Source organism: Phocoena phocoena, chromosome 1 (genome assembly GCF_963924675.1).
Source record: "Phocoena phocoena chromosome 1, mPhoPho1.1, whole genome shotgun sequence".
NCBI lineage: Eukaryota > Metazoa > Chordata > Mammalia > Artiodactyla > Phocoenidae > Phocoena > Phocoena phocoena.
The window spans coordinates 55,003,906-55,031,359 of NC_089219.1; the positions used below are offsets into that span (position 1 = coordinate 55,003,906).

At 41.6% G+C, this 27,454-nt stretch overlaps 1 protein-coding gene across 1 annotated transcript in view; it reads left to right on the forward strand.

Moving 5' to 3' along the window:
- ROR1 (receptor tyrosine kinase like orphan receptor 1) overlaps positions 1–27,454 on the forward strand; it is a 169,563-nt gene that overhangs the window by 39,863 nt on the left and 102,246 nt on the right. The window contains exons 3-4 of the mRNA XM_065885120.1: positions 5,681–5,968; positions 6,628–6,658. Coding sequence (XP_065741192.1) covers positions 5,681–5,968; positions 6,628–6,658 — 319 coding nt within the window. The remainder of the gene's footprint in view (positions 1–5,680; positions 5,969–6,627; positions 6,659–27,454) is intronic.

Here is a 27,454-nt window from a genome sequence, read left to right on the forward strand (position 1 = left end):
AATTTTTTTCTCTCTCCAGCCAGATTATATCCTACCTCCCACTCACCAGTCTGCCATCTCAACATTTGTGGTCCACAAAAGCAGGGAAAGAAGGATGAGAAAGCTTCCACAGCTCAAGCACACATTGTCAGAGATATTGAATAAAGCCACTGAAAAAAATATTGTTAAAAAACAAAATTCAAGTGAACAAATTTTTTAAATCTTTTTGGTTTTATTCAACAATTCATGAATCAGGCAGCATCCCATCTAGCAGATAGAAAGGAGTTCTGAAGAGCTGTACAAAATGAAAGACTTATATAGGCAGAAAGGGGCAGAACAGGGTTGTTCCTAGCAAAGAGTAGATTGTTTGTGGCAAGGTCACTTTTAGGGCACAGCAGGGGTCTATCAGGCAGATCACCTCACTAGTGCTGACTAGGTAATTCCAGATTGATTGGTTTAAGAGTCCATTCCTGGGAGAGGTTGAAAGTGTAATTAAGTTAGGTATTAAGTTCTCGGTTTGGTAATGTGGACTTAGCACAAGTGACTCCACTTTGGGCCTTTTTTTTTTTTTTTTTTCTCGGTACGCGGGCCTCTCACTGCTGTGGCCTCTCCCGTTGCAGAGAACAGGCTGCGGATGCACAGGCCCAGCGGCCACGGCTCACGGGCCCAGCCGCTCCGCGGCATGTGGGATCTTCCCGGACCGGGGCACGAACCCGTGTCCCCTGCATCTGCAGGCGGACTCTCAACCACTGTGCCACCAGGGAAGCCCTGGGCCTTTTTTAACAGTATGAATAGCCAGGCTTAAACATACAGGCCAAAATGCTTTTTCTGGCATTCAGACTCAGTACCTGCTGTCTGCTGTCGACTGAAAAAGCTGCACAACCTAAAAGCTGACAATTGTCTTATTTGGCAGACTTACTGAAGACTTAAGCCCGGGATACAGCCTCTTAGGTAGCTCTCAGGGACAGTTTCAAAGAGGTATGGGAGGAGCAAGGACATATAGGAACTTTACCAAAAAAAAAAAACCCCAAAACCAAATGAACAACAACGACAAAACCAGGTAGTCGGAACATCAAAAGATTACTGCTAATTAAAGAAAAACCGGATATCTCAATTTAATGAATCAATTTAGTGCTCTTCTGTAGGGGGAGATGCAAGAGCCTGGACTTAATGAAATTATTCCTTTGCTATGCAGCTTAACTATCTAGGGCCAGTAATCTCTTTTTTTTCTCCATCCTGAATCCTTTCAGGATGTACCATTGGGGTTGGGGGGCGGTGGTAGAGGAATTCAGCTGTAGTGGCTGACGGCTCAATGGCCACCACATCTTGTTTACTGATATGGCAGGCGGCATTCTTAGTCCACACTGCCATCCAGTGCTTCTGTAGCTGAGGCCCATATGGAAACTTACACTCTTTCAGGAGGTGCAGACCGCACAGGCCCATGTAATAGATCATGACTCCAAAGCCCAGTTGCAGCTAGGTGGTGGCAAACTGGTATCAGGTCCAGTTTACAGATTTTCTCTGCCCTGGGCGGCTTCGCTGGGATGCCCAGGTGTTCTCTGAAAGAAATGACTAGTCCATAACCTGCAATGGCCATGCCAGTGCTGGGTGTAGAACAGAGAGTGGGTCCCCTAATGTGGCCCATGAGGCTGCTCCAGGAGGATCCAGATAGTTCTGGGAAGAGAATGGATCACGGCCAGAGGCTTGTTAACAACAAGGCTGATAGCAATGATTCAGACATGCGTTTTTATTTTATTTTATTCCAGTCACAAAATGCTTTCGTGTTGTTTAGGCCAAATGTGTTTCTGATGCTTCCAGTCTTTGCCAAACTGAGGACCAGATCATTTGCTTGTTTTACTTATTAAGTGAGCAGCTACAGATGGCAAATAAATTGAATATTATTCTTTATCACTAAAAAGTTAGAACCAAATTCCCTGTGTTTATGGCAAGGCTCCTTTGTTCAATAGACACAAAGATTTGTTTACATTTCCTTTGTTCTCCCTGGAAACATACTGCCTGAGCCAGCTATTACACTGATTTCAAGATGCCCTGTAACCCTTGTTGTTTTTTGTTTTTGTTTTTGTTTTCTGGTACGTGGGCCTCTCACTGTTGTGGCCTCTCCCGTTGCAGAGCACAGGCTCTGGATGCGCAGGCTCAGCGGCCATGGCTCACGGGCCTAGCCGCTCTGCGGCATGTGGGATCTTCCCGGACTGGGGCACGAACCCGTGTCCCCTGCATCGGCAGGCGGACTCTCAACCACTGCGCCACCAGGGAAGCCCCCTTGTTTTTGTTTTAGGTAGATATGATATAGAACTTCACGGACAAATTAACCACTCTCTCCTGCAGTGAGTTAGTTATGTGATCTTGGGCAGGTGGCCTCATCCCTCAGATCTGTCCTGTAAAGTCAGGACTGGACATGGCCAGGGAACCAATCAGTTCGATGGATAATCATTCCCCATTTTTAGGCATAAGTTATTTGTGAGAAAAAGAAAAGAAAAAAATAGCTAATATAATAGCAGAAAGTTTCAAATGCTGTTTGCTCCGTGCCAGACCCTATTCAAAGTACTTTCCATGTATTAATTAATATAATCCTCACAGTAGCCCTATGAGGGAGATATAATTATTGTACTAATTTCACAGGTAACAAAATTTGAGACACAGAGAGGTTAAATAACTTGCCCAAGGTCACACAGCTGATAAGTAGCAGGACCAGGATGCAAATTCAGACATTCTAGCTTCAGAGTTTGTGAGGGTTGATTTCGTCTGGTGGATCAACCCGTACTAATTTGTTTTCAATAAATTTGAGAACACCTTCAGAGAATACTTGAAATACTCCGCCCAGTTATAGAACTCTCTGTCTCTGGGCTAATTTATGTTCCTAGAAGAAAAAATTTGAAGAACTGTGTGTCTGTGATTGTAGTATCATGCAAAGTAACTGGGGTTTGGAGGCAAAAGAAACAGTTTAAAGTTCCAGCTCATCCTTTTATATTTTACGCTATGAGGGCTTGGCCAAAAAGCTTGCTGGGATTTCAGTAGCAACTTCCTATGGGGGAAGAACCAAAGAAATAAAGTAGAATTGACTTTTGTTTTCTTGACTAAAACTCAACAGTCATGTCAACCCCTGAGACGCACACCTAGACACTGCCATCCTGGCCTCTGGGGAGTGTGGTTGATGTTGGCTGGCTTTGATATTTAAAGGAGGTAGAAATCTGGGAGAGGGAGCCAGGCTGTGGGAGTACCTGAGTGATGGCACCTCTTACCACTGTGGAGACCCCTCTGAAACCGTGCAACTCAGATTGGGACTCGAACCCAGCCTAAATGCATATTGGGACTCGAACCCACACACCAGGACTCGAACCCTGCCAAACCCAGGTTAGGACTTGAAACCCAGTCTTTTAATTGAGATTACACACCTGGTCCCAGGACTTAATGAAGCTCAGGTTCTTGATGTCTTGTCGCAGAAAGACTTCAGTGAGAGACAAAGTGATAGGTGAGAAGTGGATTTATTTAGAGAGAAACCGACTTCACAGACAGAGTGTGGGCCATCTCAGAAGGTGAGAGGACCCGATACATGGGGTGGTTAGTTTTTATGGGCTGGGTAATTTTATATGCTAATGAGTGGGAGGATTATTCCAACTATTTTCGGGGAAGGGGCAGGGATTTCCAGGAATTGGGCCACCGCCCATTTTTTGGCCTTTTACGGTTAACCTCGGAACTGTCATGGCACTGTTGGGTGTGTCATTTAGATGGTAATATATTACAACGAGCGTATGATGAGGCTCTAGGTCCACTGGAAGTCGAATCTTCTGCCATCTTGGACCTAGTTGTTTCTAACCAGTTTTTTGTCATGTCCTATGGCTATGTCATTCTTTTAAAGGTTGTGCCCTGCCCCCTTCCCTCCTGTTTCACCTCCATCTCAAAGCTGGACCCATGCTACAGAAAGGACAGGAAACAGGAGGTAGCCTCAAGGAGAAGGGCCTATCAGAGGATATCAGGTCAGTGAGGTACCTGGCTTCTGGAGGGAAACCATAACACCAGCCAGAACACAGCTAAAGGTTAGACCCATTAACCAGACAATCCTGGCTGGAGTTAGGGGAAGATCACAGCCCTGTGGGTGTGTGGATATGTGTAAACCCCAGCTCTTCTTTAAGGAAGAAGTTTGAATTCTGTCTGCCCTCCTCAGTGTGGCTCAGGCTACCAAAGCAATCGGATGGGGTGGAAAGAGCTAGGTTTTTGAGCCAGAGAGAGCTGAACCAGCCCTTGGCTCAGCTGTGTGGCCTTGGGCAAGTCACTTAACCTCTCTGATCCTAGGTCTCCTCATTGTTGAGCAGCGATGACAATTCTTCCTCCCTTGTGGGGTTATAGGGCAGGTAAATACTAAAGTAAAGCCCCTGGCATATGGCAGGACTTAGAGTCTATCTGTTCTTACTACTGTACTAACCAGCTTGGCTCAGTTGAACTTTGTTTAGGTGCTAGTCTGAGCCTGAGGACACAAAGTCGTTAGTGCTAGAAGCTTTGGGCACAATGTACATCTTACTGTGTGACCACAGGGCAAGTCAGCTAATCTCTGAGACATCTCCCCTGCAGCTGGGCATCATGATACTTCCTGTGCCTTTCCTACCTCACGGGGTTATTAGAGGATAACAGGAGACAGAGTAAAAGGCATTGCACAGAAGTTATTATTATAAAAATAATAGATCACTGATTAATATATATGAGTGCTTACTTTTCGCCATATACTAGTTTAAATGCTTCCCATGCCTTGCCTGATTTAATTTTAATTTTTTTTTTTTTTGCTTTTCATCTGATTTAATTTTAATCCTCTCACAGTTTTGCCAGGTAGACGGGGTGGAGCAGGGATTCACTACTAAGGATCTTGGGGGTACTTTCGGGATACTGATGATGTTCTGTTGTTCTATATCTTGATAGGGGCATCGGTTACATGGGTACATGCATTTGTCAAGGCTCGTGGGGCTGTGCAATTAAGACTGATACGTTTCATACAATATAAATTATATCTCAATTAAAAATTGAATGCATAGAATAATATATTGTAATGTGTTGCGGTTGACATGAGTAACATATTTCATTGCCTCTCACCACTTTGTCTGCCAGCAGCCTGGCCTTCATAACCCTTATTATATCATCACTGACAGGAAGATTTTCAGCATCCTTCCCAGTCTTGGGCCATGTGGATATAAATATATTGCTCCTACCTTTCCAGTTTTTCATACTTTCTCTCTTATCAAAAGTGGACAAACTGGTAGGATCTTTGCCAGAATGTTAAGAGGGATGTCATTTCGGGATGATGTAAATTTTACTTCTTTTTCTTTTTCACTGTATTGTTTGAGTTTGTAACAAGAAGCATGTATTTTTTTTTTTTTATACTCCAAAACACAAAAGCTCATCTTGTCTTGGCCGAGAAATGTATCCATGGGTACCACATTGTCATTTGAAAACTTTGGGTTTTATACCATGGTTAGTAACAAATTTCCTTCCAAGCAGCAGACTCTATGGTTGATTGTTTAGTAGTCACAGGGTCTCGGTAAAGGGATGATTTCAACCATCCCTTGTCTGTCTCCACCATGCCGCTCCTGTTCAGTCTCTCTGTGGTCTGGGGCACACAGAGTGAGTTTGGGTTGCTTGGAGGTACTCTCCAGCAGTCTGCCCCTCTCACCTGCCTGCTTCTCCCTGTGCACAGAGTCTTACCTGGCGCTCGATGAACCAATGAATAACATCACCACGTCCCTGGGGCAGACGGCAGAACTGCACTGCAAAGTCTCTGGGAATCCGCCTCCCACTATCCGCTGGTTCAAAAACGATGCACCTGTGGTCCAGGAGCCCCGGAGGATCTCCTTTCGGGCAACCAACTATGGCTCTCGGCTACGGATTAGAAACCTCGACACCACAGACACGGGCTACTTCCAGTGCGTGGCGACGAACGGCAAGAAGGTGGTTTCTACCACTGGAGTCTTGTTTGTCAAGTTCGGTAAGCAGCTTCCTACTGGGGATGGCCTTTGGCCCTCAGCCTCCGCGGGGGTGAGGAGGTCCTGGGTGTGCCCAGCAACACAGAAGCTGGTCCTCCTGTACCCATTTTAGAAATAAGTAAACCAAGGCCCAGCATTTAAGTACTATGTTCACGGTCACCCAGCCAGTAAACTGCAGAGCAGGAGCAGGGTCCAGATAGGTCTGACCTCAGCCCCAATTCTAAGTCACCGCATCAGTGAATTCTTCTCAACAAGAATGTTCCTTGTCCAGAGAAGCTGGGAAGATTTCCAGCACTCAGGCCCCTTTTCTGTCCAGCTGCCATCACAGACCCCTGCCTGCTGTTGCAATGAACGTCCTGGTGCTCATTCAGCCTCCCACTGAAACTCGCTGCATCTCGTGAGGATGCCTACTCTGACTCATTTTTTAGCCCTTGTCTTAGCATTTTTCAGGCTCTGAACTGTGGGATATAGACACAGTCTCACTGGTATGTTTTTTCATAGAGGTGGTTGGGGGAGCTGGAGCAAAATAATAAATTCCAGAAAAATAAATATCACCTCGGGGTGGCTGAGAACTTTAGTCCGTAATGGCTTGACTGTCCTGATGTTCACCCTCCTATAACCCAGACTGACTGTTTCTTTTGTTTTTCTTTCATTTCTTCAGGCCCCCCTCCCACTGCAAGTCCAGGGTCCTCGTAAGTACTCAGATCTTCTTTCTTGTCTTTTTTAAGCGCTTCTCCAGAGTTGCTAGGGCAAAGGCAATGTTGTCCTCTGCTTGGGTCAAAACACTGTGTTTCCAGATTTCATTCCATTTTGCCCTGCCCTCATTCCATTTTGCTTTTTCTTTGATATGAAGATTCATAGGAGACCAGCACTGGCAGTAATCTCAAGCATGGTAATGTTGATTCTGAGCAATCAAAGCAAAAAGTCTACTTACATGTACTATTTTAAAATTAAGCTAACATTTAGTTACAATGGATTTGGTAAAATCAAACCAAAAAAATGAAACACTGCTGGCTTAGGAACCTATACTCTAGTCTTTGCTTAAAAGGATCTATTCTCCGTTTCTGCAGATATTTCTGATGCTTTAGTTATTGAACAGGTCATCTGTTGGGTGATCACTTTATTTTTATTCCCTTTAAAAAACTCAGGCAGAAGTTCTGACTTACCTAGGAGAAGAAAGCCCTGTGTCTGGATGAGAGTTACATGGAAGTTTGATTCATTTTGAGTCCCTTATTCATAGATCTCAAGATCCAGTTTCTTTAACTGACACTATTGTTGATACATTTTTCCTTTTCTGGCTAAGGGAATCTCTTCTTTCATTGTAGGAGCATTCACTTGGGATGTTTTTATTTATGTATAATTTTTATTTTGGGGGGGAGACCCATTTATTAAAACCCTTGCTCTGCAAGAAAATATATTCCATATTTTGTAGATTTCTGAAGTAAAACTTGCCAGGTTCTGCCATGAGAGCATCAAAATGCCTGGCCTTGACTAAACCAATGGCAAGTACAACAGCCGCTTAATTTGCTCTAATCCTCTCTGCGCCTCTTAATTACAGTGTGGGATATTTAAATATATTTGTGTGTTCCTGGAGGCCCAGTGGCCCACAGTCCCATTAATAAAACAGGTAACGGGTAAAAATAAACATTGGCTTTCAGCTACACTGTTCTGCTATTTCATCAGCCAATTAAAGGCAACTGTTAAGAGTCTTTAAAATCACCCAAGTGCTAACTGCATTCTACTTGCTCAGGTAGAAAATGCTGATTCATCTTGAAACAGATGAGAAGTGTGGTCACTGTGCCTTGCATTTCTTTCTCTTTTTTTAAAAATAAATTTATTTATTTATTTTTGGCTGCATTGGGTCTTCGTTGCTGTGCGCGGGCTTTCTTTTTAGTTGCAGGCTAAAAAGTAGTTTAGGGGCTACTCTTCGTTGCGGTGCACAGTCCTCTCATTACGGTGGCTTCTCTTGTTGTGGAGCACAGGCTCTAGTTTCGCGGGCTTCAGTAGTTGTGGCACGTGGGCTCAGTAGTTGTGGCTCGTGGGCTCTAGAGCGCAAGCTCAGTAGTCGTGGCACAAGGGCCCAGTTGCTCCACGGCATGTGGGATCTTCCAGGACCAGGGCACTCACCCATGTCCCCTGCATTGGCAGGCAGACTCCTAACCACTGCCCTGCCTTGCATTTCTTAAAGTTAATCTTTTTTTTTTTTTTTTTTTTTGATGAACTCACTTATTAGTTGATATGTGGAATCCTTTTGAAGTCTTATTTAAGCAAAGATGAAAACTTTTGTTACTGGCTGTAAAAATGCTTCCCACTCCGGTACCTTATTTGTTCCTGTTAATCTGAGTTTCAAATATTGTTGATAATCTGTATCCTAGGTTGATTAATGTGGTTCACTAGTCTGCCTTTGCTATTAAGCACTGGGCTGTTGACCTTCTAGCTGTTGTATTTGTATCAGAGTCCCTTTTTTTAGTATCAGAATTATTTTTAAACCCTTTTATGTCCTTACTTGAAGTTTTCATTCTTTCTTTGCTGCTACCTTTCTGATGAACCCAGTCTATCTTTCATGGTTTTTAATTTCATACAAAGATAGTATTCTGCTTTTCTGAGCTGCTATCTGTGGAAAGGGTATTGAAGTTCCTTAAGGATGCTCAACCGTAGCTAAAAGTATCCTTTGATGTCAGGCAGTCTGTTTTATGTTAGCTGTCCATTTATCCATCATGTTAATCGGCAATAGCATGAAATGTACAGTTGCCATGTTTTCTTGGAGGTAGCTGCAAAAAAATACAATCAAAGTTGGAAATCCTACAGGGCCTTCTGCAGCTCAATCTTTATCCTCAGTTTGGCATTTTGATACCCTTTTCTCTCATTCCCTTAGAAACTGGCGATGTATCCTGCTTTTTTCTCCTTTCTCAGCTGCCACCACTTACCCTATCTCTAAGAGTTCCTTTCTTCCTAAGACTTACTCCCAAATGGAATGCTAGTTCCCTTCTCTATCCTCATAGCCCTCAACCAGCAGCCAAACCTCCCTACAAGGGGACAGGCAGGACGTAACAACATAATAGCCGTGGGGAATATCACCGCATTTAGGAGTGCTCTGAAAGCCTTTCGTCAAACTACACAGTCCTTTCCCAATGCAGGAGTGAAGTGCAGTTATAAGATTGCTCTGTTTACTTGAAGGTAGCACCACAAGAGTTACTGCAAGGAAACCAAATGCAAGTTCATGACGCACCCTGACATTTGGAACAGTGAAATATATTAGGTGTATGAAACCTGGTGAGAGCTGAGTGCCCACTGAGGCCACAGGGCTATAGACCCCTGGACTGGGATGGGCTTGTAGGGCCCTGGGGACTATGGCCCAGGAAGGCAAAGTATGTGAGGCACTCACCACTGCCTCTAGGGACTGCATCAGGTCCTCACATGAAGCTTCCAGGATGGCATTTTAGTTTGTAGTAGGAGCAAGTTAGAGCTGTTGGTTTGGCTTCTGTTCATAGCTGCAGGCTAGCTTTCTTCTGTCATTCCTGGGTCCTGCCCACCTCTAACAATTATCGGACCTGGGGCATGAGCACAAGTGGAGGCCCACATACCACACACGTACATATTTAAATGTTGTAAATCAAGCTAGCAAACTGCTCAGTGAAATATGTTCTGTCCTCCCACATTGACACATATACCTTCATAATGACAAAAGTTAAAAATACATGCAAAATTATGGTTTGTATATGACTGGAAGCCAGGTGCTATCAAAAATGACTACTTAACCCATTCTTCTTCATGCCTGGATATTCTGTAAAGAGGGCCAGAGATATTATATGTAATTCATAGATTGTTATGTATTAGTTCCATTAAAACTTTTTGTATTGCCTTCATTTCAGCAGAATGAATACCTAATGTTGTTCTAAACAAGATTTTCACATAGTGTGTATTCTTTTGACATTCTTTGGCTTGTAGGTGCATCACCCCATTTTCTGCTTTGATACTCGCATGGCATTCTCCCTGTGTGTGTCTCCAAATTTCCTCTTTCCATAAGGACACCAGTCATATTGTATTTGGACCCATCCCAATGACCCCTTTTAAGCATGATTACAGGGGTAACAGATTACCTCTGTAATCAAGTTACCCTGTTTCCAAATAAGATCACATTCTGAGCTGTTGGGGATTATGACTTCAACATGTCAATTTAAGGGCACACAATTGGACTCATAACATGTAATATTACAAACTTTTTCTTAGCCATGTGAAACTGTTGCAAATATACTCTCATTTGTGAGAACTTTCAGAAGCACTGATTGGAATACAAAGCAAAACAGGCTAATGGATGCTCGGTTATACTGGGAATGATAGTTTGTTGTACAAGAATCTATTGCGTTCAGACTGGGAAGAAGAATTTGACAAGTTGATTATCTTTTCTCTTACTGAAGTGCTTTTTTTTTTTTTTCGTTTAAGCTACTATTTTTTTTTAACATCTTTATTGGAGTATAATTGCTTTACAATGGTGTGTCAGTTTCTGCTTTATAACAAAGTGTATCAGTTATACATATACATATGTCCCCATATCCCCTCCCTCTTGCATGCCCCTCCCTCCCACCCTCCCTATCCCACCCCTCTAGGTGGTCACAAAGCACCGAGCTGATCTCCCTGTGCTATGTGGCTGCTTCCCACTAGCTATCTATTTTACGTTTGGTAGTGTATATATGTCCATGCCACTCTCTCACTTTGTCACAGCTTACCCTTCCCCCTTCCCCCTCCCCATATCCTCAAGTCCATTCTCTAGTAGGTCTGTGTCTTTATTCCCATCTTGCCCCTAGTTTCTTCATGACCTTTTTTTTTTTTTTAGATTCCATATATATGTGTTAGCATACGGTATTTGTTTTTCTCTTTCTGACTTACTTCACTCTGTATGACAGACTCTAGGTACATCCACCTCACTACAAATAACTCAATTTCGTTTCTTTTAATGGCTGAATAATATTCCATTGTATATATGTGCCACATCTTCTTTACCCATTCATCTGTTGATGGACACTTAGGTTGCTTCCATGTCCTGGCTATTGTAAATAGTGCTGCAATGAACTTTGTGGTACATGACTCTTTTTGAATTATGGTTTTCTCAGGGTATATGCCCAGTAGTGGGATTGCTGGATCATATGGAAGTTCTATTTTTAGTTTTTTATGGAACCTCCATACTGTTCTCCACAGTGGCTGTATCAATTTACATTCCCACCAACAGTGCAAGAGGGTTCCCTTTTCTCCACACCCTCTCCAGCATTTATTGTTTGTAGATTTTTTGATGAAGGCCATTCTGACCTGTGTGAGATGATATCTCATTGTAGTTTTGATTTGCATTTCTCTAATGATTAATGATATTGAGCAATCTTTCATGTGTTTGTTGGCAATCTGTATATCTTCTTTGGAGAAATGTCTATTTAGTTCTTCTGCCCATTTTTGGATTGGGTTGTTTGTTTTTTTGTTATTGAGCTGCATGAGCTGCTTGTAAATTTTGGAGATTAATCCTTTGTCAGTTGCTTCATTTGCAAATATTTTCTCCCATTCTGAGGGTTGTCTTTTGGTCTTGGTTATGGTTTCCTTTGCTGTGCAAAAGCTTTGAAGTTTCATTAGGTCCCATTTGTTTATTTTTGGTTTTATTTCCATTTCTCTAGGAGGTGGGTCAAAAAGGATCTTGCTGTGATTTATGTCGTAGAGCGTTCTGCCTCTGTTTTCCTCTAAGAGTTTGATAGTGTCTGGCCTTACATTTAGGTCTTTAATCCATTTTGAGTTTATTTTTGTGTATGGTGTTAGACAGATACTTTTACATGTATCTGTCCAGTTTTCCCAGCACCACTTATTGAAGAGGCTGTCTTTTCTCCACTGTATATTCTTGCCTCCTTTATCAAAGATAAGGTGACCTGAAGTGCTTTTGCCACTGCAACCCTTCCTGGTCTCCAAGCAGTGTCCATCACTTCCACTGGCAGTGGCACAACTCACAAACCTTCACAGTATACAATCATGGTTGTCTTCTGTTTCAAGGACATAGGGTAAGAGATGTTAGAGAAGGGATCCCTAGGACCAGAGCAGTGTTAGTCGGTCACGGGAGTGGATGTTTAAGGCTTGGATCACTGTGCCAGCACTTAGTGCCAGATCCCAGAGAGTCCCATGTGTACTCTACGCTTATTCAATTTATTTTCTATGTACTTTTTGTATGTGGGCCCGGGACAGGGGCCTTCTTCTTCTTTTTCTGTTTTTTTTTAATAACCATTTTACTGAGGTATAGTTCACATGCCATAAAATTCACAATTTTAAACTATAAAATTCAGTGTTTCTAATATATTCACAGTGTGGTGTAACCTTCACTACTATCTTATTTTAGGATATTTTCACCGTCTCATAAAGAATCTCCTCCCAGTCCCTGATAACCTCTAGTCTGCTTTCTGTCTCTATGAATTTACCTGGTCTAGATAGTTCATATAAGTAGAATCATACAATATTTGTCCTTTTGTGTCTGGCTTCTTTTATCTAGCATACTGGTTTCAGGGTTCATCCATATTATTAGCATGTGTCGGTACTCCATCCTTTTTTATGGCTGAATAATGTTCCATTGTATTCCATGTTTTGTTTATCCATTCATCTCTTGGTGGACTTTGGGGTTACTGCCACTTTTCGCCTATTCTGAATAATGCTACAATGTTCATGTACAAGTTTTTGTGGGATGTGTGTTTTCTGTTCTCTTGAATGTATATCTAGGAATGGAATTCCAGGGGCATATGGTATTTCTGTGTTTAACTTTCTGAAGAACTACAAAACTCTTTTCCAAAGGGCTGTACCATTTTATGTACCCTTTTATACTCCTACAGAGAATGTATGAAGGTTCCAATTTCTCCTATGTTCCTTCTATTTATTTTTAATTATTATAACCATCCTAATGGATATGCAGCTGTTATTTTCTTTCATTGTGATTTTGATTTGCGTTTTTGTAATGCCTAATGATGTTGATCATCTTTTTATATTCTCATTAGCCATTTGTATGACTTCTTTGGAGAAATGGCTGTTCAAAGTCTTTGCCCATTTTTAAATTGGGTTTTTTGCCTTTTTATTCTTGAGTTGTAAGAGTTCTTCACATATTGTGGATACTGTACCCTTATCAGATATATGACTTGCCAGTATTTTCTCCCACTCTGTGGGTGTCTTTTCATTTTCTTAATAGTGTTCTTTGAAACAAAAAAGTTTTAAATTTTGATGAAGTTCAATTTATTATTATTTTTATTTGGTTGCTTGTGCTTTTGAGAAACCATTGCCTGATACAAGAGCACAAAGATTTATTCCTATCTTTTCTTCTTACTTTTATAGTTTTATTCTTATATTTAGGTTTTTGGTTCACTTTGAGTTAAATTTTATCTATGGTAGGTAGGAATCCAGATTCATTCTTTTGCACATGGAAATCCAGTCTTCTCAACACCATTTGTGGAAAAGACTATTCTTTACCTATTGAGTTGTCTTGGCACCCTGTTAAGAACCAATTGACCATAAATGTATGTGTTTACTTCTGGACTCTCAATTCTACTCCATTGATCAATGTCAATATTCTTTATGCCAGTTCCACACAGTCTGGATTACTGCAGTTTTGTAGTAAGTTTTGAAATCAGGAAATGTGAGTCCTCTCTTTCAGTCAGTGTTCTACTGGAAAAACAGAGCCAGAGATTTATTGCAAGGAGTTAGCTTATGTGATTGTGTGGGCTTGCTAGACAGGTCTGAAATCCATAGGGTAGGGTAGGGTGTCAGGAGGAGCAGGCTAGACTCTCCTCGCCAGGTACTCATGCTGCAATCTATACATATAATTTCCTCTTCATCAAGGAAGCCTTACTTCTGTGCTAAAGGCCTTTCAACTGATTGGCTCGAGCTCACTCATTTATGGAGGATGATTCCCTACAGTTAGTCAGCTGACTGTAGATGTTAATCGCATCTACCAAGTACCTTCACAGCAACACCTAGACTAGTGTTTGAATAACTGGGAACTGTACCTTGCCAAGTTGACACATAAAACTGACCATCACATCCTCTAAAATTGTTCTTCTTTTTGAAGATTTTTTTCCCCTATTCTGAGTTCCCTTGCATTTCCATATGAATTTTAGGGACAGCTTGTTAATTTCTGCCAAGAGGCCAGCTGGGTTTTTGATACCGATAGCATTGACTCTATAGATCAATTCAGAGAGTATTGTCATCTAAAGAATATTGAATCTTCCAGTGCATGAACGTGAGGTGTCTTTCTACTTAATTTCTTTCAATAATGTTTTGTAGATTTCAGTGTACAAGTTTTACTCTTTTATGTTAAATTTATTCCTAAATATTTTATTATTTTTCTTGCTATTGTATATGGAATTGTTTTCTTAATTTAGTTTTCAGATTATTCATTGCTACTCTGTAAAGATACAACTGATTTTTGTAAGTCGATTTTATATCTTATACCCTTACTAAACTCATTTATTAGCTCTCTGTGTATGTGTGTGTGTGTGTATGTGTAGCTTCCTTAGTATTTTCTATCATATGATCATGTCATCTGCAAGTAGAAACTGTTTTAGTTCTTTCTTTTCAATCTAGATGCCTTTTATTTCTTTTTCTTGTCTAATTGCTGTGACTAGAGCCTCCTGTACAATGTTAAATAGAATTCATGAGAAGAGACATTGTCTTTTCCCTGATCTTAAGGGAAAATCTTTCATGATGCTAGCAGTGGGTTTTTTGTAGATACCTTTTATCAGGCTGAGGAAGTTCTGTCCTTTTCCTATTTTGTTATTTTTTATTATGAAAGGGTGTTGGATTTTGTCAAATGCTTTTTCTGTGTCTATTGAGATGATCACAATTTTTTGGTCCTTTATTATATATTAGTGTGGTGTACTACATCGATTAATTTTTAATGTTAAACCAAGCTTACATTCCTGGAATAATTTCCAGTTAGTCATGATGTATAATTCCTTTTTATATGTTGCTGGATTGAGTTTGCTAGTAATGTTTTTGAGAATATTTGCATCTATGTTTATAAAAGGTATTGGTCTGTAGTTTTCTTTTTGTATGATGTCTTTGTCTAATTCTGATGTCAGGATAATACTGACCTCTTAGAATGAGAAGTATTCTCTTCTATTTTTGAGGAAGAGTTTGTGAAAATTCTTCCTTAAGTGTCTGGTTAAAATTTACCAGTAAAACCATTTGGGCCTGAACTTTTCTTTGTGGGAAGTTTCAAAATTACTGATTTGACTTCTTTACTTGCTATAGGTCTATTCAGGTTTTCTATTTCTTTATGAGTCAGTTTTAGTGGCTTGTGTCTTTCTAGGAATTTGTCCATTTCATCTAGATTATCTGTTGTTGGCATATAGTTGTTTATACTTTCTCTTATTTTTTAAAAATTTCTGTAATATTAGTTGTGATCTTACTCCTTTCATACCTAATTTTAGTAACTTGTATTTTCTTTTTTTTCTTGGTGAAACTAGCTAGTCTAGCTAAAGATTTGTCAATTTTATCAATCTTTTCAAAGAACTGCCCTTTGTTGAAAGCTGGGCATTTAAATAGTGTAATGTGGCAACTCTAGAAGTCAGATCACCTCCCTTCTCATGTTGCTGTGTGTTGTTGTTGTTCCTGTTTGTTTAGTGACTTTCCTGGAATAATTCTGAAGAGTCTATATTACCCCATCATGTGTGGCTACTGAAGTCTCTGCTCAGTTAGCTCAGTGATCAGCTAACAATTGGACAGAGATTTCTTTAAACCCATGTCTCCCATCCTTTGCCGAGGGGCCCCATGTGTGTTTGGGGGGATTACCCTTAGCACTCCAGCAGTTTATAATTCTGCCTTTGCTTTCATTTCCTTCTTGAGCATGGCCTCAAAGTTAGCCAGGGCTTTCTCAGGTCTTTCCTGGGCATGCACACAACCCCTCACATGAGTGCATCCTCTACATCCCCAGGAATATGTCAGAGGTTTTCAAAGCCTGCCTATAAACATCTCATTCCTTAGATCCTCCCTTTGAGCTTTTGAGCTTTTTGGCCAGGCTCTTCTTTGCCCCAACTGGTATTGTTTCCCCAGACAACTATGAGTTTTTTTCAACAAATGTCCTGGAGCTAGGGCCTTCCCACCGAGAAGCTCTGAGTCCAAAGAAATAATCAAGCCCTGTGAATGGGGCTTTTCCACAATGCTGCTGGACAGGGCAAGTCATGCCGGTTCTCTGGAGATGTGGCTTTTGAGGCGCTCCAACCCATCTGCCTCCTCCAGTGACTGCTAGGCTGCTGGCCTTCACAGCTGCTGTTGGGGGGAAGCTGCTGCTTTTCAAGGCTACTGCGGAACTCAGATAAGGGAGATGAGAATAGGGCAAGTTAAAATTCCATAGGGCTCTGATCTTACCAAATTTAAGTGTTTTTTCTTGAATAAATGCTCCTCAGAGTATTACAAGCCTTTGGCTAATTTCCAGAGTTAGGAAAATGTTGATTTTCACAATTTTTTTTGCCACTATTGATGCTTTTATGGAGGAACAGATTTTTGGAGGTCCTTACTCTGTCATTCCGTATTCCTGCCTTCACTTGGGCATCTTATTGATGTCACGGACAATACAGGGTGGGTGCTGTCTTAGGAGTCCAGTGAGGCCCCAGGGTATGTTCCATTTGATGACAGCTTCCCTTTGTTGAATTTCTTCCCCCAGTAAGGCAACGGATGGGATTTTTTTTACATACAACACCTCTCTGCCCCAAAACAGCTCTCCAGGGAAGATGTTTGGAGCCCCATATTATTGAAAAGGCTCACAGAAGTTAAATGGCTTTAATTCGACCTAGTTCATATTCGACTTCTTCAGTTTTAATCTTTTGGGATCATTAAATTTATTAGTTGACCCCACTGAGGCCTGGGGAGCACTAATACGGTATCACTCATGTTTGCCTGAGGTCTCCCGGTATATATCTTGAGCCTTCTAACAGGCACACAGATCCAATACAGCAAGCACTAAGCATTAGTTCAGTCCAACAAATAGTTATCAGTCACCCACAAAATGCCAGGCTCTTGTCCAAGCTCTGTGGAAACTACAAAGACCAAGCTTTTCCCTGCAACTGCTTAGCCAGTGTGTTGGGGCCTTCCGCTGCCTCAGCAAGCGCTTCTGACCCCTCCAACCCCTCTTCCCCATCTCCCCTGCCACCCTCCTCTCCGCCACTCTCATATCCCATTTGAATTTCGTACTAAGGCCGCTTAACCTTCTTCCGCCCTTGTCTCCTACAGGCGATTTCTCATCACAGAAACCAGAGTAGCTTTTAAAAATGACTTCTGCCCTATTAGGCCCCTCTCCCCCCAGGACTCCCCATTTGGATTGATTCCCAACTTCTTGCCCCGATGTGTAAGGCTCCCTGCCTCCCTCTGTGGCCTCCCACCTCTGACATTCAACTCCAGCCACGCTGGCTGTGGTTCTGTTCATTGGACGCTCCAGGCGTGTTCTGCAGGCCCTAGTATTTCTGTGTTACCCCTTCTCTCTACCTGGAAGGCTTTGTTCCAAGATCTTGGCATGACTCGCTCCTTCTTGTCATTCATTGCTCATCTAAAATGTCACCTCCTCAGAAATGACCCCTGAATCTGAAGCAGCCCCAGGCATTTTCTATCATATAACCCTGCTTCATTTATATCAGAGTTTTTATCACTACCTAACATTTTCTTTTTTTATTTATTTGTTTGTCTACAAACTATGCTTCATGAGGCCAGGGCACTGGCTGCTTCATGTACCAGTCTATCCCAGTCCTAGAACATAGCCAGCATTCAGAAAATAGTCACTAAAAAAAAAAAAGGGGGGGGGGGGTGGGGAGAAAAACAACATGTAAGCATCCTTTTCTACAAGGTGGCGATAACAGTACCTATCCTACAGGATTGTCATTGGCAGTAATGAGACTATGACTATAGAGTACTTAACACCTAGTAGAACTCAATAAGTATTCCTCCAATGAGTGAGATAATATTTGTTGACTGACTGACTATACTGTTCCACTATCTTCTGACACATGAAAAATCCCAGCATGGGGCCTGGTAGATAATTAAAGTGCAATGAATTTAAGTTATATTTCTTTTCTTTAATCCTGTCAGGTCTCCTGCAGAATCAGTCTGTAGAAAGATCATGATTTTAAAAAAAGTATCTCATGGAGTTGTTGTAAAGGTTAAATAATAAGATGATGTGTGTAATGTAGGTAGCACTGTACCTGGCGCATATTAGAAGCTTCATAATATTGACTGATGTCAGCATCATCATCACTGCTATTTTAGCAAAGAGGCTATGCCTTCTTTCCAGCTAGAGTCCCTCTGGATGGTAGATCCTGTTGTGAACACCAACCAGGGACCTTGAAGCCTTTATTCCCTTGCCTCTCGTTGGCCTTTGGCTTAAGTCCCTTTCTGCAGAAAGACAAAGTGACCAGCTTTTGATGAATTTTTTCCTTCTCTTATCTCAGCCACAGTGAAGAAGTGTAGCTGGGTGCCTGCCCAGCCCAGGAAGTGTTAATGTAATTTTTAATTCAAGATAAACTTAAGGCTAACTTTCAACACAGTTACTCAGGCGGTTCAAAGGTGGAGGTGCCCTGCAGAGGGGAGACAGGGAAGTCCCTCAGCAGCTGGCCCAGGACACAGGGGGCCATGGCTCCAAGTGAAGTAGCTAACCTCCATCTCTTCATCAAATCGCTTGAGACACAGTGCTCTGCAGAGAAGGGCCAGAGGGAGGGAATGTGGAGAGATTAGATAAGAAGGATTTACCGATCCCACTGGGGGATGGATCCAAAAGTACAGAAGGTTGAGAAGCCAAGCTCTTATATCCCAATCCACCCCCATCACTCAACAATTCCACTGTATGACTAAGGTGTGGAAAGCTTCCAATTAGAACGATACTTGTGAACATTGGCAAAGTGTATCTGTGTGTGCAGGGCACATTTAAAGGGAGAAGAGGGAAGATAAGTCCTTGCTTTCTAGGAGCACATGCTCTGAAATGAGCTTCTCAGTCTACGTGTTAGTCATAAATGTATCCCCACACCTAACACAGCACCTAGCACATAGTAGGTGCTCAACAAATGTGTATTAAATTGAATATCTAAGAGTCTCTGTTCTGAAATACTTTCTCCACATATGGCAAGGTTTTATTAATTTGCTTGACACATTTTTATCTAGTTCCTTCTATGTTCCAGTCTTCTGATTCCTAGAAGCTGTTTTTAAGTCATACAAGTGGATGCCAGGCAACAAAACCAATCTAAAAGTCCTCATTCAACATGATTTATACTTTCCTTTCCTGTATTCATGAGCTCTAATATCAGCTTCTGCTATAAGTTACAGAGCAAGTACCTGTCTCAAGAAATAGTAAACATCTCTACCGCAATTCTGGCTGTGGGTGAACAGGAAACCCCAGAGGAATCAGAGTGTGGTTTCGAGCACTACTTCTTAAATTACTGTGCTTTAATTTCATGGAAATTCTTAAATTAATTTACTTCTTAAATTAATGTAGTGTAGATGTAAGTCACCTGGGGTCTTGTTAAAATGTAGATTCAAAAGGTGTGGGTCCAGGGGCTTCCCTGGTGGCGAGTGGTTGAGAGTCCGCCTGCCGATGCAGGGGACAAGGGTTTGTGCCCCGGTCCGGGAAGATCCCACGTGCCGCAGAGCGGCTGGGCCCGTGAGCCATGGCCGCTGAGCCTGCGCGTCCGGAGCCTGTGCTCCGCGACGGGAGAGGCCACAGCAGTGAGAGGCCCACGTACCGCAAAAAATAAAAAAGGTGTAGGTCTGGGGTGGGGCCTGAGGTTCTGCATTGCTAGCAGGCTCCTAGCAGGTACAGGTTCTGGTGCTGCTGGTCCACAATCTTTGAGAAGCAAGGGTCTAGAGAAAAGGCAGCTGTCTGGATTCTAGTCCTTTCTGTGTCATTCACTAACCAGTGACCCTAGACAGAACGCTTACCTCCTTTGGGCCTCAGTTTCTTTATTTGCAAACTGAAGAACCTGAGTTCAGTGTGATCCAAGAGTTCTTCTAATGCTTAATTTTATGGCTCGTTGGCTCAATTTGCTGTTTCCTTTATTATAGCAAGATGTCTTCGAGTTCTGAATGTCATGCAGTTTGCTCTTGCGTTCTCTTTCTCCGCTTTGAGGTGTTAATTGTCCTCTTTTTATCTGACATGTACATCCATCCTGCCCATTCCAAGCATGATGGTGTATAGTTAGATCAATCAGTGAGAATGATTTTGCAGAGAACTTCCACATAGGAACTCTCACCATCACCACCACCAGATTCTGCAGTGGTGTGATATTGTGCCCTTCTGGGTGAAGAGGAAATAACTATTCGTTCTGCTGGTCAGTAGCAGGCTCTGCTCGCCTCGGTTAAATAGAGCAGCATTTTCCTGCCGTATTTCTTCACTAGGCTCCTGCCTTGAGGGCTGAGTTCCTCTGCTTAAAGTTAAGCAAGGGGATCACAGCAGGAAACAGTGTGATGTAGTATTGGAGACAGCCCTCTGGTGTCTTCACGCGGGCATTTTTTTTTTTTTTGCGGTACGCGGGCCTCTCACTGTTGCGGCCTCTCCCGTTGCAGAGGACAGGCTCCGGACGCACAGGCTCATCGGCCATGGCTCACGGGCCCAGCCGCTCTGCGGCATGTGGGATCTTCCCGGACCGGGGCACGAACCCATGTCCCCTGCATCGGCAGGCGGACTCTCAACCACTGTGCCACCAGGGAAGCCCCACGTGGGCATTTTTAAAGCACTGATCAGATGACCTTGTTGCCTGACTGGCAGGCCCTGAAGGCTCATAGGAAAATAAGGACACTGGTTTGCATGTGTGACTTGTGAATACAGGGTCATTACTGATTCATATACTCATAGAGCTTTACAAGAGAAACAACCAAATCTTACAACAAACACAATAAATGAAATGTGATGAATAATCTTGACTCTGCTAAAGGTTGATGATGCTACTCAAAGATCAGCAACAGATAGAAGCTGCAGCCATGCCTAGACTGGCAGGACAAAGGGTAGAGGCAGTTTTACCGGAGCCTGGGAATAGGGTCATCTGTGAAGGTCGAGATATTGGCAAGCCTGTCCTGTGGGCACTGGGGCTCCCCCTGATCTCCCAGGGCAGAAAGAAGGGGGAAGGCAACTTGGCTTCTCCCTTCCTCCCCACTTCCAAATGCCAGCTAGTGCCTCCCATTAGGGGAACTCTACAAGAAGCCAGCTGACACAGGAAGCCTGAGAATTGCAGCCTGCAGAGGTCACCTCCCTTGTGCATGCTGAGCTGAGCAGGGGAAGGGCGAGGAATGAATCTGAGGGCACATAGCACCAACATTAATACCCCAGATTGATTTCCATGCCACTGGAAAGCTGGGGTGGAGGCAGGCTAGGAGGCAACTCTGAGTCAAAGATAGCATATTCAAAGTTGCTGTCCCTGCATGATCTTTGGGTGGAACCATCCAGTGGACAGTTTGGGTTGTGGAACTGGGACCTGGAATAGAAATCAGGGCCGAAGGGGTAGGCGTGGTAGTCATTTTGCCTAAGTTGATGGGCAAAGCTTTGCAGGGGGTGAAATTCCCAAGAGAGATTGTAAAAATGAACAAGAATAAGAAGACCCCTTACATTTGTATGACTGTAATTTTCAGAACCTTTTTTCCTATGTCTTTTGACCTTACAGCCATCCAATAGCTTTGACAGCATAGCCTGGTGCTCTACTTTCCTGCCTAGAAATATAGACAAATTGAAAAATGATCATGTCTGTGCTTTTTCTTATCATAGTAAGTTCTTTTAAATTGTGTAGAGAGGTGCTCAGAGTCTAGACCTCAATGTTTATGAACTCTTGGAGGCTAAAAACAGAGACAGAAAACTTGTAGAAATTTGCTTCTTGGGACTCTACAGACAGAATTTGCTAATAACTGGGGTAAACACGTACTGAGTGCTATTCTGTTGAAGAAACTATTGCTCTGACTGAACTTTCTCTGAACTTACAACATCCTTCTCATGATTTACTGACTTCTGAACATTAACACTTAGGTTTCTGAAGAGGGTATAAAGAATTGTTTTCAGTTAAACAAAAATAAAACAAAACCAACAACAGCAAAAAAAAAAAAAAAAAAGAGTGCTATTCTGTGCCAGGCATCTTTCTAAAACCTTGCATGAGGATGCACTCATCAAATCCTTTGGTGTAGGCATTATTAGTTCCCCATTATACAGATTAAGTAACTCACTGTGTCTTAGTCAGTCCAGGCTGATGTAACAAAGTACCATAGACTGGGTGCTCTTTAAGCAACAGAAGTCTATTTCTTACAGCTCTGGAGGCTGGAAGTCCGAGATCTATTGATAGTTGCTAACATGGTCGGGTTCCGGTGAGAGCTCTTTTGCAGGTTGAAGACTGCTGTCTTCTTGTATCCTCCTATGGTGGAAAGAGAGCAAGAGAGCTCTCTGGAGTCCCTTTTGTAAGGGCACTAATTCTATTCATGAGGGCTTCACTTTCATGGCTTAATTACCTCCCCAAAGCCTTACCTTCTAATAACATCCCTTTGGAGGTTAGATTCCAACACATGAATTTTGCCAGGACGCAAACATTCAGGCAATGCCCTCACTCAAGGAGACACAGCTAGCACAGGATGAAGCCTCACTCTGAGACCAGGCAAGTGGACCCCAGGGCTCAGGCTTTAGCCAGTCAACTATATGCCTCCTCTGTGGGGAGACAATCCGTTGATGAACTCTTACATGAATCACACATTAGCTACCTGACGTGTCTGACTGCTAAAAGGACTCCCGGCACTCAGTTTACCCTCATGAAACAGTCATTACAGGCAAGGGATACAGCACAACAACAGCAGGATGTGGATATGCAATGCAGGGGGTCCAGAGATCTCAGGCATAAGTTTTGTCTTACAGCTGGTTGCACAGGACACCCTTTGTCTCAAGATCTCAAACCTCTACTGGCCTGCATGTGAAGCACCTGGGTATCAAGAAGCCCAAAGTCAGCTCATCGTAGAGGTCCTTTCTTAGTGAGCTGGTCACATAGGCACATTCCAGTCACGTGACACAACTCAACCGATGAAACCCCAAGACCCCACTGAAACCAGGTGCAAATCATAAATCCAATTATTTTTACTAAATGATGCTGACAGGCCAATATACCCTGCCCTAAGTTGAACTCATGGTTACAGACCATCATTTATCTTTAGTAAATACATTCCATAGTGATTGCCAGTGGTTGGTAGCTTTAGAAGATTAGCCGGGATCAATTCAGACCAGCTGAGATTAACCCATGCTCTCCAACCCTCTTGGCTTTGCTTAGTGCATAAGTCAGGAACCTACTGCTACAACTTGGACAATGGTGAAGTAACCTAAATGTGAATGCTTGCCATTGGGATGGGAATTATTCTATAGAGAATGGAAAAGCCATCATTGGTCAGTTCTTACAAACATCTGTTACTTCAGCAGATGGCCTAGTATTTCTGTAGCCAACTTCTAATGTCCCTACCCTTTGCTGAGTATTGCAAGACTGTACCAGGTAGCCGTTCTGTGTGCTTGCATGAAACCCTAGCTTTGTCTGAAGGCCATTAGAATATAATATGATGAGTGCTGTGATATTTATCTGTGTCTCTAGAGCAATGCTGCCCATCAGAAACATAATGCAAGTTATATATGTAATTTTAAACTTACTAGTAGCCACATTTAAAAAAATGTTTAAAAGAAACAAATGAAATTAAATTTAATAAATAAGTTATTCATCCAACATGTCCGAAATATTGTAATTTCAACATGAAATCAGTATAAAAATCATTAATGAAACCTTTTGCATTCTTTTTTCTAAATTTTCAAACTCTAGTGTGTAACTTATATTTGCAACCCATCTTAATTTGGATACTAAATTTTCATCAGAAATACTTGATCTGGGGAATTCCCTGCCGTCCAGTGGTTAGGACTCCGCGCTTTCACTGCCAGGGGCACGGGTTCAATCCCTGGTTGAGGAACTAAGATCCTGCAAGTTTACGCTTTATAAAATTAACAATTAAAACCATAGATTCACATTCCCAAGTTGTTCCAAATATGCTCAGTTTTCCAATAACCAAATTTAATAACCAATAACCAAATCAAATCCAATAACCAAAAATATCATTTTTCCTTAATATTCACATCCACATTAAAAAACTGGCTTATCATTTTTAGAAGAAATGATTTGACCTTGAACCATAAGGATATCAGTTTCTAAACTATGTGTATCCACATTAAGTAAATTCACTAAATCTTATATCAGCTCAGTATTAATAATATTGAATTCAAAGGTGTAGTTATGCAACTCTAAATTTATCAATACCAACAAAGCATTCTTCAAATTTTTCTTGTAGTTTTTGAAGTAAATTTATAAAACTCTGTCAATTACAATTAAAATATTCTGCATATCAATTCATGTTAAATATATAAAAATCATGATTGTTGATTTGTATTATGAAAAGTCTCATTTACAACATGCATTCTCATACTTGACTACTTAGGTTGCAATAAGCTTTTCCTTTCCTTGGAGATGCAAGTTTAGCTTGTTCACATCCAATGTGGCATCAGCAAAAAATGTAAATCATTCTGCCACTTTCTTGTCTCTGATTATTGAGTATTTGGCAAGCATCCCTTAAATTTCAAGAAAGTCTTGAATTGGAGTTAACAGCAAAGTAAATCTCTGTAAAATTCTTCCAAAATTCAATCAACAAGCACTGGCAATGAACACCAGATCATTACATTGATTGCCTTTAATTTCTTTCACCATTTCTGTAAACTGGCAATGATTCCATTTGCATGTATATATGAAACAATTTTAACAATTGTATGATGATGCTTTTCATAGAGTCTGCTTAATAAAACAGCACAGATATTTTCAATATGTTTCAAACAGAACTAAGCAATAAGGAAACCACCAGTCATTTTAAGATTCCACTAAGTCTAAATTTTTGACCTAACAGCTGGAATACCATCCATCGTGGGAGAAACTAATTTCTTCATGCATAGCTAAAATTCTTTGACAAATGTAAAAGATTATAAACTACCTACTCCAGGAGTTCCATTTTATGGGCTACAAATTGACATTTCTTTGTGAATATGGAAGTCATTTAAAGTAAAATGCACCCGAAGTATTAATTGGCTAGTTTTATAACTTTCGACTCATCTAAAGCAAAAGAAAAGTTCCTAGAATTTTTCAAGTTATGAGTCAATTTGTCTTTGACTTTGTTAGAAAAGTTTTACATTCTACAGCCTACCCATAACTAAAACAAAGTGGTTTTATACTCTCTCCACCTCAAAGTGGTTTCATAATTTGGCCAAAGTCACAACTCAGATTCTGTTAAAACTGTGTAAAAGGGCTTCCCTGGTGGCGCAGTGGTTGAGAGTCCGCCTGCCGATGCAGGGGACATGGGTTCGTGCCCCGGTCCGCGAAGATCCCACATGCCGCGGAGCGGCTGGGCCCGTGAGCCATAGCCACTGAGCCTGCGCGTCCGGAGCCTGTGCTCTGCAACGGGAGAGGCCACAGCAGTGAGAGGCCCGCGTACCGCAAAAACAAAAAAACAAAAACTGTGTAAAAAAAACTTCTGTACAACATTTAATTCTGACTTCAGGTGACCAGTTTCATTGATTCTTTTTTGACTGTTGAGAGGGACCTATTTTAAAATCAAAATCACTGTGTAATTGCTGAAAATGCCTCATTAATATTGTCTACTTTATTATCTTTAATTTTTTAACACAATAAACAACTTTTTTTGTTTGGCTTTGCACAGTTGGCATTCATCATGAAATTTGCAACATACTTTATTCCAGTCTCTTTTCCCCATTACTGTTCTGGTCTCAGTCCTATCTTCCAAATCACTACTCAGTTCTGCATCAGTAGTGTACCTTCATTTTAAACTTCAAAATTTGTCTGTAGTTATTTTTTAACTAGAAAAATAAATTAACTATATTATAATGAAAATAATAGTATTTGAAATTAGTCACCAACTATGATTTACATAGGTTTCACCATAATTCATGCTCTCTGCATAAAATACTCAAAACAAGCAAATTACATTGTTACATAGTGTACAGAAAAAAATCATCTGAAATTACTCTGGTTTTACCTTATAGATTGGTGATGTGTTAATATGGAACGTTGGAAGCAATGTACTTGCTTGACACATGAAACATAGTAAAAGAATAAAATCTTAGGTGATACAGCAGTTAAAGTAAAATGTAGTCCTACCAGAACAAATAAAGTTGTGTTTAACAGAAAAATATTTTACACTGCTTCAGTTTTTAATTAAAATTAATTAAAATTGAATGCAATTAAAATTCCATTTTCTCAACTGCATTAGCCATATTTTAACTGTTCAATGGCCACATGTGTTTTGTGACCACCATATTGGACAGTGCAGCTCTAGAGTCTACACAGATCATCAACTCTGGCAGCAGCGAACTTGTTTACCTTGTTCACTCTTTACTCCCAGTGCACAGTAGGAGTTGAGTAATAACTTGTTCCATTAAAATGAAATAATGGGTTAAGCACCGTGACTGGCACTTAGTAGGCATTTGTTGAAGTGCTGATTGAATAAATGATGTGCCCTTTACTCATTCATTTACCAGTGACCTGGACCCAGGCAGTCTCTCTAAGCCTACTCTGCCCAGGTGACCCAAAAAGTCAGTGAACAATCACACCGTGGCCTCATTCCAAACAGTCCTGAAAACACCATCTTACTAGTGTTGTCCAGCCTATTTATTTCATTGAATTCAGGGGAAAAATCAAGAAGTTAGCATTTCTAACCCTGATAAAGCACTCTGATGGTTAGAGCATGGGGAGATTTGATATTTGGGAGCAAAATGAGAAGCATTCTGTTAAACTTGGGGACTGGATAATGTTCCAGCTTTGGGGTTAGAAAGATGTTTCAGGCATCTTCCAGCACAGAGCACCACCCCAGTCCCCACTGCATCCCCTCTCAGTTCTGTTTGAGAGAGACTTTCCTTGGTAAAAACACTACAGAACTCACCACTTCTCCAGAGTAATATTTGTTTGAGTCAGTTTTCTGTTTAGGGCTAAAAATAGAAACTCAAATATTGAGAGCGGCAGTCGGACAGGATTTCAGATCAGCATTCGGCAGGCTACATTGTCTCTTGGATTAAAAACAAATTATATGTATATATGATTGTTTGGGTGATCATTCCTGATTAAAGAGAAAGGGTAAATTACAAAGAGAAGCACTACGAAGTCTCAGAGTAAAATCTTATTCTTTTAGATTAGGGTTAACTGTGAAACAGTCCACCTCGCTGGCAGGCAGATCCTGCAGAAGGTCAGGACAATGACATCTGCAGCCAGCACCACGTGGGGGCCGAGGGGACCACGGCTTGGAGTGGGTTCCTGGCTCAACTTCCGAATGGCTGTGGGTACCTGGCTCTCCTGGGGAATCTTCCTTGTTTTTTTTTTGTTGTTGTAGTTGTTTTTGCGGTACTCGGGCCTCTCACTGTTGTGGTCTCTCCCGTTGCGGAGCACAGGCTCCGGACG